The following is a 12444-nucleotide window of genomic DNA, read 5'->3' as shown; positions in this document are numbered from 1 at the left end:
AATTAGCAATATCACTTATCCATAATAATTATTCGGACGATACCAATCCCTCGCGAGTGAGCAGGGCGCAGGATTTCGACTAGTATATCATATAACCACCACTCACAAAGAATCCAACCAAAGCCAACATATTCATAGGAATAACACAAAAAAAAAAAAAAAAAAAAAAAAAAAAAAAAAAAATGTAGAATAAAAAGAAAAAAAAAAAAAAAAAAAAGTTCCATCCATTAATCTCAAATGTCAATCCTAACATCTATCAGAAAGATAAAGGGACTACACAAATTTTCAAAATCCATCAACTCAATTTTCCTACACATTAACAAAATATACTCTAAATCACATACAACAAGATCAAGAGAATAACAACAGAAATGACTTAAGCTTTCTTTGGAGATTTTGTTGCCTTAGATGGAGATTTAGGTTCCTTATCTTTAGTAGCCTTCTCTGACTTTTTGGGCAAAAGAACAGGATTAATATTGGGAAGAACACCTCCATGAGCAATGGTCACTCCTGCAAGCAACTTTCCAAGCTCTTCATCATTTCTAACTGCAAGCAATACATGCCTTGGTATTATCCTGTTCTTCTTGTTATCTCTAGCTGCATTACCAGCCAATTCCAATACCTACAAGGCCAAAACAGAAAGGATTAGGGCTTAATTTAAGTAGTTAGGAAATGCAGAAATGTAGGATCAGATTAAGCTAAATCCAAATCTAATTGCAAGGATGTTAAAATTAATTTGCTAAATTTTGGATAACTTAGCTTTTTCCATCATTTTCTTACCAACCAAACAGACATTTTGAACCAAAATTAGCATCCCTAAATTTAACATAGTAAACGTATCTTTAGTGAAATCCACTACCACTACAGATCAGAAAAACCAAAATTATAAAAGATTGAGAGAGAAAAAGCTTACTTCAGCAGCTAGGTACTCGAGAACAGCAGCCATGTAAACTGGAGCTCCGGATCCAACCCGCTGCGCATACCTTCCCTTCTTCAAGTACCGCCCTATTCTCCCAACAGGAAACTGAAGACCGGCTTTGACTGACCTAGAAGTAGGCTTCTTCTTCGGACCTCCGCCTTTCCTCCCACCAGCTCCCTTTTTTACTTTTGCTCCGGAATCCATCTCCGCCGAAAGTCCGACCCGTTTATTGTCTAGTTCTTTTCTTTTTTTTTTTTTTTTTTTCGCTTGAGAATTATTATGCAAATCAATAATGAAAGACTGGTTTTATTACAGCCCGGTGTCTGGATGTGAGCGTGTTAGAAGTAGGAGGGTGGGAGTAGGAAGACCGTCGGATTGGAGCTTTACTGACGGTTATGGATGGTTTAGGGAGCAATCCGCGTGGTTTGAAATGGACCAATAGGAAGCCAAATGTTTTTTATAATCTTCTTTTGGAAAACTTTTTCCGCTATTTGTAAAGTGTTTTCGTCTTCCGCTGGATTTTCAAAAGGCCTTGGCTTGGTTAGTTTTAGTCATTTTTTTTTTTTGGGTGAAATTATTAAATCTATTTCATTTATATTTTTTTTCTCCATATATTTATATTTAAATTTATTTCTATCACTATTTACCACAGGGGTGGGCACGGTTCCGAAACCAACTGTTTCGGTTCCAAAAAAATTGAAACCGAAACCGAACCGAAAATTTTCAGTTCCGGTTTCGGTTTGAAACCTAACAGTTCCGGTTCCAGTTTCGGTTTTGGTACGGTTTCAATACCGACGGTTCTGATCGGTTTTCCGACTGATTTTTCGGTAAATCGCATAATTTTAAATTTTAAATTTTGAAGACCGGTTTTCAAAATTTAATAAATTTGTGAAAGTTATTTCTAAAAAAAATACACCTAAAAAAATTAAAAAAATGCTTCAATTAAATTTATTTTTTTAAAGACTTGAACTTAATTATTTTTTTTAAAAAAAAGTCTTCAACTGAATTTATTTTTTGTTTAAAAAAGTTTGAACATAAGTTAAAAAAAAAAAAGGGCTTGAACTTATTATTTTTTTTTTTAAAAAAAATTAAGTTGCCTACGTATCCCCTTGAAACTAGCCGTTTATGGTTATTGGGAGGGGTAATTAAGAGATTTCACAACAAAATTAAAAAAAAAAATGACAGTTTCTAACTGCTAACCGACGGTTCTAACCGGCCAGAGAACCGGCGGTTCCATCCGATTCTGACCGGTTTATGAAACCGCCGGTTTACAGTTCCAACAAAACTGGAACCGGAACCGAACCAAAAATCTCCAATTTCGGCTCCAGTTCCCACCGGTTCCGGTTCCCGGAACCGTAATATGGCACCCCTAATTTACCATATATGTGAGTTTTGATAGATACTGCAACTAAATCAATATGTAAACATAAAAATAAAAATAAAATTAAACATATAATTCCCTAAATTTTCAATTTCAAAATTTTGGATTTAAATTAGATCAAAATAAAATAAATTTCTATATTATAATATTACGTTGGTATTTTAAAATCATTGTTGTTATTTTTGCATTGTTTTTATTTTAATTATATTAAATAACAAAATAATTGAATAATCAATCTTAAATTATCGCAGAAATATTTTGATAAAACACATATTCAAACCCTAAACTAATCAAGTTTTGTATATTGAGCCCCTGAATTTTTATTTCTCGACGTTGAGATCGAGTCTTCTTCAATTGGGAGATTAGAAATATTGATAAGGGAATTACCAGATTTTTTTTTTTTTTTTTGACTTTCAGAAGGAAGAATTTGACATTATTCTCTTTTTTGTTTTGGTTTTTGTCAAACCATTTCTTTCTAAAATAGATCTCAATGGCAAAACATTTCCCACCATTAAATTGCCTTCTTTCCAATAGTATACAATCCTTCAGCAGCAACGAAGAGCTCCTCTTGGTGCTTGCAGCGAAATGGGTGGCGAAAAGTGAGGCTAGCCAGTGGCGTGTCGTGACCAAGATCGTGAATAATTCAATAATGACTCTCTTTAGATAACCATTTTGCTCTCTGAAATTGATAGAACGAAATCGAGCAGAGCCTTTATGATGGTGGGTGTGGGACTTGAAGACGGAGCCCGCTCCCTTATGCATCTCGGCCTTTAGAGTTTGCAAGCGATACGGCATTAGAGAAATTGGGTTTTTTGGTTGTAGAAATTTTTATATCGAGGGTTTTTGGAGGAACAGAGTTAAGAAAAGAAATGTATTTGTATGTTAAAAGAAAGAGAAGGAGATTGTTAGAAAGCATTAAATGGAGATCGTAGTGATGATTTCCCAGTTTCCATGTCACCAATGGCTTACCTGGCAAATATTCTAACTCCTTCTTGCAAAGTAGACTACCACGTAATAAAATTTATGCCCCCACATATGTAGAATTTTTTTTCTGATTTACCACGACATCCAGAGATATTAAATTATAAAAATCTTAGAAATTAAAAAATTGAATCGTTGTCATTTTCTGTTGAGACATCAAAATAAGAAAAAGAGTGAAAATTCAGATATTAAAAATATAATTATACCTATTGATAATTATCTACAGAACTGTTTGCGAGTAAAATTTGCAGCTAAATATTAATTAATTTTGTTATAGTGATTGGTAATTAGGGATGTTTGAAATGGCTTCAAGGTTAGAACTTCTAGTTGTCTTCTAATTCCTTTCCTTCCAGTTTATTTTCTACGTTAGATTGCTTTAGAAACAGAGGAAGAAACTAAACAGATTAAACCCAAATTGATTGGATCCCATTCCATTTGATTTTATATACTATCAATTAATTCATATTATTGAACCTAGTGTTTACCCTTCTTAAAGTGTACTTTTTACCTAAATGGCCACTAATTTTTTTTACTAGTTTGCGAATCTTTTTTTTTTCAATAAAGTCATATTATTTTATTTTACTAATCATTTTGATATCAGAAAAATTTAACATATCAAAGATATTATATCCGGACCGATGCATCCCCTAAATACACCCAACTTAAACCTTGGTATGTTAAATAAAAAATTAAAAAATTAAAAAATTAACCATAACAAAATATATTGAGTAATTTTATTATTACAAGTAATATATAATTTTTTCAACTAGTTCCTTCTTCTTCGATGCCCTCCAGCTTCAACAATCTTCACCAAAACAACAGGTTTTCTTATTCTAAACAACATAAGATATCCCACTGCTATACCAAACACTGTCCCACAAGCATAAATGACAACAGATTCCCATCCAAATCCAACTTTATTTTCATCAGATTTTGATGGAGTCATGTCTTGTTGCCTTTCACCAAAATTTACAATCCTTCTGCAGTGGAAATCCACACTATCTTGTGTTTCCTTCAGACGAGCTATTATCAAATGAATTGAACTGCTTGCCTTCGGGTATGGGTCCTTCAAGTTTATTAAATGAAACATTAAATACTTGAAGGAATATCAAATGTACTAATTCAGTTGGAATCCTTCCAGTAAAATAATTTGAAGAGAGGTCTAACGATTCCAAATTGGTCAAATTCCCGATAGACTGTTCAATCTCATCTGTCAGACGATTATGAGATCTAGAAATTGAGTTGCTTGAGTGATTTAAGCTTGCCAATCGAATTTGGAATTTTCCCTGTGAAATTATTGCTTTACAAGTCAATGTTCGTTAAAAGTGTATGGATTTTCTCCAAATCAATTGGCCACCGTTTCAAAGTCAAGCTCACAGAATAACCATCATAAAGTTTTAGTGGTGCTGTCATGTATCCCATTTTCTGACTAAGGTTGACCATTGCTTTGAAATTGTTGAACATGCTGGGGATATCCTCCCAAATCCCACATCGGAAAAATGTGAGAAGAGAAACCAAAATATAATGGTTCAAATCCAACCCATTAGTATGAGGCCTTTTGAGAGGTGCCCAAAAACAAATCCGTGAGTGCTTGGTCCCAAGCGGACAATATCATACTAATTCGGGATTGGATGGTTCGCGCGGTCCCATCAAAAACAAATTTGCAGGTAGAGGCCTACTAAACATGTTATTGGAGAGATCAAGAAACCGTAGCTTGGGGAATGAATTGTTGGCATAGAAGTAGGTTTTCACCAAACCATGGGAGCTTGTTAGATCCTCGTTGTAGAATTTGCAATTCTTGAAGTGTTTGCAGAAAAATATGGGAATGTGTCCTCTATTTCATTGTTGCTAAGATTTAAGATTTCCAAATCCTTACAATTTGAAATAGATGGTGGGGTGTTCCTTGCAGTTGGTTGCTGTTGAAATTCAAATATCTAAACTTACTGCCTTTTAAAAATAATTAAGGGATAACTCCAAGGAAATTGTTCATACCCAAATGTAATAATAAAAGGCTAGTGCTCCGATTTCTTAAACATTGTGGAATAGGACCACCAAAACTGTTGTATGACAAGTCAAGAATGATGAGAGATTTTAAATCACAAATTGCAGAAGGTAGTTCTCCTGTCAATTGCAGAATGTGTCCTCTATTTCATTGTTGCTAAGATTTAAGATTTCCAAATCCTTACAATTTGAAATAGATGGTGGGGTGTTCCTTGCAGTTGGTTGCTGTTGAAATTCAAATATCTAAACTTACTGCCTTTTAAAAATAATTAAGGGATAACTCCAAGGAAATTGTTCATACCCAAATGTAATAATAAAAGGCTAGTGCTCCGATTTCTTAAACATTGTGGAATAGGACCACCAAAACTGTTGTATGACAAGTCAAGAATGATGAGAGATTTTAAATCACAAATTGCAGAAGGTAGTTCTCCTGTCAATTTTTCATTTGATGAGAGAATGAGAGCTTTCAAATTCACCATTTTGAAAATTGAGCTTGGAATTCGACCATAGAACTTGTTATTTCTCAAGTCAAGATACCACACATTACTACCCAGATATGAAGGAATGGGGCCACTCATTGATTATTTGGTAGGTAAAAGATGTGAAGTGAAGGGAGTTTTGCGAAGTAACTGGGAATTGGACCGCTCAAATTATTGTTACTCATGAAAATACCGATAGCTTGGTCAAGTTTGCAAATACGGAAGGAATTGGCCCAATAAAACTCTTACGATGCAAAAGCAATATTTCTAGCCGGATCAAGTTTGCAAATGTGGAAAGAATTGAACCACTAAAGCTACTATATGAAAGGTCCAAGAACAAGAGTTTGTTGAGATTTCCAATGGAAGATGGAATTTGACCAGTGAATTCATTGTCTGAGAGATCAAAATAGAGAGTTTGGATAAATTACCAAACAACTCAAGATTAGACCCAATAAAATTGCAATTCATGAGTGTTAGCTCTTCCAATAACTTCAGACTGTTGAAAAATTCATTTTCCAAATATATTGGAATTTTAGTCAAACCAAGGGCCAATGATCTGAGTGAAAGACTCCAATTTGACATTGGAAAAGAGCCAGTGATGCCTTCATCGATCAATTGAAGCTCTATGAGTTTGGGTCTCTGAATTATATTAGTTGGAAATTTTCCTTTCAAGCCACACTAACTGTGGCTGAGCCTTGACAAAGAAGATGACAAATTGATGAAGGAATTAGGTGAAACCAAAGACAGGTTTACATAGGACAAGTCCAAAACCTGCAATTTGGTTCAGTTTTGAACAAGGTTGTTAAGACCAGCAGCAGTCATTTCTAAGGGATCACCATCGGTCTCGCGAATAAGATCAAGAGAAACCAAATTAATTACTTGGCTTATCTCTAATGGAACTTGGCCAGTAAAATTTGAAAAGCCTAGAGAAAGGTGTGTCAGACTCAACAAATGGCCAAATTGAGAAGGAATTTTAGAGCCTTTAAAATTGTTATTAGAGAGATCTAATACTTGAAGATGATGAAGAGCGAAAAGAGAACTATTGGGATACAAGTTACCGCAAAGCGGACTGGAAGAAAGATCGAGCTCAATAACATAACCAGTAGCTAATTCACAGCTGACACCATCCCATAAGCAGCAATCTGTACCTTCTTTCCATGAATTTGTCTTTGGATATCTCTCTAAATAATCTGTAGGCTCAGGCATGCTTATGGATACGGAGTTCTTGAATTGCAGCAATGCATTGCTTTGGTCAAACGGGTATGGTACTCTTGAAGAGGCAGTTACTACAAATATCATACACGCTCTATGATTACAATAAAATTCCAGTTACTTTTTTTTTTTAATAAATAATCAATAAAGATATGATTCCAAAATAATGGATGAAGCATCTTAGATTTCTATTGTATAGTATAGATATATTGAAAAATATCAACCTGTCTATTGAACAGGTCTACTTGCATAGAGAGAAGATAGTGGAGGAAAGCCAAGACCCGCTGCAAGTCCACCGGTGTCGGAATTAGAGTACCCAAAGTTGAAGATGATTGGCGATTTCTTGAATTGAGAAGCCGCCGAGGTGGAAGAAAATGATAACAATAAGCAGAAGAAGAAGGAGAGGTTGAGAGAGTGGAAATGAAGAAGGTGACAGCTCTTTCATTATTATTATTCTAATGGAATAAACAAAAGTAAGTTAAAGGCGAGCCTAGCTAGGAAGCACTAACATGTGGCCTGTGACATGAAAAACAAACATTTTAATGGAAAAGGCAACAAAGAAGTAATTTTCTACGCAAATAATAATACTGTCGTCTTATTGCGAATGTATATAGACGTCAATTAATTTTCTAGGGCACTCGTCACATTTCTAAATTTGCATCTCTCAAGCACATGGAGATTGAACTGAAAGTGAGTGAAAGGGAAGATATTTTCCGCATTCATTTTACTGCGGTAAAAGTCAAAACCAAACTTCCATAATATAAGGAAGTTTTTCTCTCCTTCTTTTAAGCTTAACCACAAACTGATTCAACATTCAAAGTTCTAGAACTTTCTTAAAATTCAAAGTTTTTTCTTCTTTTTTTTCTGGTTTTTATTTTTGAGAATTATTTGTTAATAATAAGGGAGTGGACAACAAATTGAAAGAATATAATGTTTAACGGGATTTGGATCACTATCAAATTTTGCATACCGGCAAAAATCAGGAAGCCTTATTATATTGAGAAAGAGATGGTGAGTTATAAATTGTTTATTAGCTTTTTATATTAAGAGAGAAAAATTATTGAGATATAATTGGTTTATTATTCTTCTAGGTCTTCAACTTTCCTTAAATTGCCAGTCTCTAGCTTTTGCACCTACAAGGGGTACAAGCTACATCCTGGTACAAGGACTAAACGGTCAAGACTGAGGCTAACATCTATGTCCCATATCTTTTGTGTATATAAAGCAAGCAAAGCATCAATAATTATTCACTTTTATTAGCATTGGTACATTGCCTTTTTATATTGTTGGAGGAAAACACAGTTATTATCTCCTGAATAATCTTTTTCAAATGGAAGAAAACTAAATTGGTGGATTGAAATGGAAAATTATTTTGTAAGTTCACCGGTGAATAATCACACCAAGCCAACCACAACTAATACTTCTGATCTATGTTTATTATCACACATGGGCTACCTGTGATAGCGCATTATAAAATTGAGTAGGAAAATTGACATAAATTGAGTAGTAAGAGAGGGTAGGGGTGAGCAGTATTTGGTGCACACTGAATAATCAAACTGAACCAACTCATTTCAGTTTGATACGGTTAGAGATCAACTACCAATTGATTCAAATAATAAAATTGAATGATTTTCAATTTTTGGTTCGGTTACTTGCATAGCGAACCAATTGATTTTTATGCATATTCGATTCAAAATACCTGAATCTAGTTTGATTTGATTCCGAACAAATTTTCACAATCTTTAATGCAGTTTTAGTCGACATAAAATCTATTCGATCAGATCAAATCGAACCAATTCGGTTTGATCTGGTTTAGTTAGACAAATGCTCATCCGTACAAGAGGGTAGATAATTAAGCAAGCCGTTCATTTTGTAAGGGTAAAATTAAAATGTAGGGCATGAGGATGACGCCCCAGGTACGAGGATTGGTGCATAGAATAATTCTCGTTGGAATGTCGCAGCCTATGAAAGCCATTCTAGTAATTTTCAGGCCACTTAATTGCATCTATTACTCTATTACTGCAAGAATTAGAAATGGACCCCCCAAGTTTTGTCAACCACTTGTTTGAGCAATTGGCCACCATACCCTACTCTAATCATCCTATATAAATTGATGTTTCCGAAATCTTTATTTGTACAAACAAAATTATTTACCTTTTAAATAGTGTATGAACTTTCGAAAAATTTTTTATTTCAGTATCTCAATGGATAACGTTTGCAATCAAGTATCAGAATCGATTAATTTTTTTCAATTTAGTGTCGCTGTCCTACATGGCTTGTCGGAAATATGAATAGAACATGTGATACCCACTATTTGTTAAAAATGAAACTAAATAGGACGCCAAATAATATGACACATTGATAAGTGTTATTTTTATAGTATTCTTAATATAATTTTTATTAGAATTTTTAGTATTTTTAATTACTTTAATTAGTTTTTATTTAGTTTTATTTATGTTTTTGTGTAAAACTTCCTTGAATCATATTTCACTTGATCTTGAGGAATTTTGTAGGATTTTTATAGGAATCCAGCATAAATCCTATCTAGGCGCTGAGAGAGTCCTAATTGGAAAAAAAACAAAACCTAAACAGTCTCCTATCTCAAAAAGATTTCTTCCTCAATAGAGATTCGCTTTCCTAAACGAACACGAACATATTTCAGAAAGTCTATATAAATAGAGAGACTAGCTATAGACAAAGAGAGTCATCCATTGTATATACCATCTTTTTGTTCTATTGTTTTTTCTCTCTCTCTAAGACTTCAAGTGCTTAAGATTTGTGTCAAGATTCAAAGAAGCCGACCACGTTATTTGTTGACTAGTTTTTATCTTTAAACTCTTAATCTTGTTTTTATCTTTCATTATTCAGATTGATTATGGAATTATTATAAAGTTTAATTGAGTTTTATTTAATTACTATGTCGAACTAAATTCTCATACTAGAGATCTGATGTAGTGTAATTTCTATTCTAATTTATACTATTAGATTTGCTTTTCCTTGTTCATGATATAATTTATTATTGAACTTAATGCTTCCAGGCAGAGTTGTTGGCTCAAGGGTCAAATCTCGGATTTTGATGATTAATACAAAACAAATAAATTTAAATTATATTACTTGTGCTAATTTTATTTTATGCAGAATTTCTTTGGAAAGAAATCATACAAGGCAAGTCCTACATTGAGAGTGAAGATTTCGAAGATCCTAGTAATCTAGGCATTTAGGAAACTTTGTAGGATAGAGAGAAAGGTTATATATGAGCACAAAAATCTTTTTCTCTCTCAAAAGTATTTTCGGAAATTATTTTTTTAATAAATTCCTTTATTTTAATTTTCAAAAAATATTCCTTTAAATCGAAAAGATTTATTTTCCTAAAACTAAAGAGATTTCTTCTCTAAAGTTTTTGGTAATAAAATCATTCACTTTTTCGGAAATATTTTCTTTGAAAGATCTAAAATATTTTAAAATTATTCTCTTACCTTAAAAATAAAGGAAAATCTTTTTCGGTTTTGGTAAATGCATCTATCCGCAAATAATTCTTTCCAAAATAAATGTTGTCAAAAATCTTTTCTCAAGGAAAGTGAAAATCGGGTTTTATTCTCTTACCAAAAAGGATGAAATAATTTTTGGTAACAAAGATTTTCACATCTTCTAAAAATAAGGAAAGAAGATATTCTGTTTTCAATCTCTTTCCAAAAGTGACAGCTTCCTTGTTTCCTATATATAAAGGAACATTCACGCCTTAAACATTGGGTGAAGTAAGAGTAATTGTTTTAAGAGCACTCTCTCTCATTGAACGAATCTTTTTCTCTCAAAACTTACTCTACCCCCATTTTCTTTTCATCTCTACACTTAACGTTTTCAATATTTAAAGTGAAAAGAATTTTTACAATTTCCTTTTGAAAAACAATTTTGTGTTCTAATCGATTTTCTAATCTGATAAAATTATTTTTCCTGTGCTTATATAGGCGTTTCTTTCTGTCTATTTAGAATCTGTATTCTACAGTAGACAGGCTCTTTATTTTGTTAAACTTTTGAGTGTAATAGCTTAGGTTAGAAGCTATTGAGATAGAGGTTATCAAGCGACCTTCTCCATGAGTGGGATAGCAATGTCTTGAATTGAGTTTTCTGTACTCTACCAAAAACAGAAAGGGTTGAGGTTAACTAGAACCTTTGAAAAATCTAGTGGGACAAAAAGGGTAGATCTAGGTTGTTGATCTATTTGCCTTGTACTGTTGGTTTGTCTCTTACCCTTTAAAAGAGATAACTTAATGGAGGATCTCAAGATGCGTCTTGGGGAGTGGATGTAGGCGAGTTAGTGCCGAACCACTATAACTCTCGGTGTTGATCTCTTTATTTCTGAAGTTTGGTTGATACTGTCTCTTTCACACTCTTGTTTAATTTTTAGAAACGCTGAAATTGTTAATATTCAGATGTTCTAAAACGACAATAAGTTTCATCTATTCTAAACGTTAGAACTCTGATATTCTAATATAGTGAATATACAATGTTCTAACTGTTGTTCTATTTCCAGTATAATTCACTGTTTGAGTTTCTATTTTGTTTTCTAAACTTTATGAGGATGTTCTAATCCTGATAACTCTTCATCATAAAGTTACTTTAACATTTGATTAAGACTCTATGAAGAAGTTCTAATAACTATCTTTCACATAGTGTTATATGGTTTTGCAAACTTTATGAGGAAGTTCTGAGTTCAATAACTTTCCTTCATAAAGAAGCTCTGATATTGTACAAGTCAGTGTGAAGCTGTTCTAATCAATAGCTGCACTTTGCACAGACTTTCTATATCTGAAATTAGAACATTATGAGGAGATTCTAATCCATATTCTACTCTCACAAAGTTCTGTGTGTTTTTCCGCTGCACATAGAATTCTAATTCTTGTTTAGAATTTCTAAAATTTATTTCAGTTTTTTTTAGAAAACCCAATTCACCCCCCCTCTTGGGTTGTGCCATACACACTCAGGACCCACAAGAGTTTCTCCCCTGGATTGGTTTATTTCATTAATCACTATCGGGAGAAGGGTTTCTGATATGAAAAAGGTAATAAATTACATGAGAATAATAACTTGATGCGGAAGCTATATGGTTTGACTCATGGGGGGTTTTCATAAGTTAATGACCTTAGGTTATGAATTCACAAAACAAACCATAAAACTTAATGATTTAATTCATGTTTGATTGCGCTATTGGAAGATAGGTAATTAGACCGGGTTAAAATAGCTAACAATACATCGGAAGAGCTTGTTAGTGATTTTAGGGCTGTTTCCCCTACTTGAACAATTAAAATTGATTATCAAACTAATAAAATAAATTGGATAGAATTAAATGAAGTAAAAATCCCTAGTAACATTTAATCCTTGATTTCTTTTAATCAAAAATTACCTTGCTTGATTTCTTTTCTCTTTTATTTGTTGAAGTTAATTTCTTACAATAACTCTCCTTACTGTCGTTT

General features: G+C 33.1%; 2 protein-coding genes across 2 annotated transcripts; both read right to left on the bottom strand.

Annotated features, from left to right (window-relative positions):
* Positions 1-205: 205 nt before the first annotated feature.
* On the bottom strand, positions 206-1223 carry LOC105641609 (histone H2A). The gene is made up of 2 exons (XM_012226197.4): positions 914-1223; positions 206-622 (listed from the first exon to the last, which is right to left on the bottom strand). Exons 1-2 carry the CDS (start codon positions 1121-1123, stop codon positions 377-379), a joined length of 456 nt encoding a protein of 151 aa, XP_012081587.1. The 5' UTR covers positions 1124-1223; the 3' UTR covers positions 206-376.
* Positions 1224-3996: 2773 nt separating this feature from the next.
* LOC105642940 (uncharacterized) lies at positions 3997-7534 on the bottom strand. Its single transcript, XM_089716452.1, is given in 10 exon segments — positions 3997-4257; positions 4259-4513; positions 4515-4889; positions 4990-5100; positions 5102-5215; positions 5254-5425; positions 5556-5862; positions 5865-5954; positions 5957-6172; positions 6175-7534. Coding segments are annotated over 10 exon segments (2736 nt in total). The 5' UTR covers positions 7061-7534; the 3' UTR covers positions 3997-4047.
* Positions 7535-12444: the final 4910 nt, after the last annotated feature.

Source organism: Jatropha curcas, chromosome 11 (genome assembly GCF_041381405.1).
Source record: "Jatropha curcas cultivar XTBG-Jc1 chromosome 11, XTBG_Jcur_1.0, whole genome shotgun sequence".
NCBI classification, from domain to species: Eukaryota; Viridiplantae; Streptophyta; class Magnoliopsida; order Malpighiales; family Euphorbiaceae; genus Jatropha; species Jatropha curcas.
Note: the sequence above shows the minus strand (reverse complement) of the source record. Positions and strands in the feature narration are given on the sequence as shown.

Coding starts and splice junctions, on each gene's coding strand:
- LOC105641609 (XM_012226197.4), bottom strand. CDS start 1,123: ATGGATTCCGGAGCAAAAGTAAAAAAGGGAGCTGGTGGGAGGAAAGGC. Junction 623..913: donor TCGAGTACCTAGCTGCTGAA/GTAAGCTTTTTC, acceptor TTGGCCTTGTAG/GTATTGGAATTGGCTGGTAA.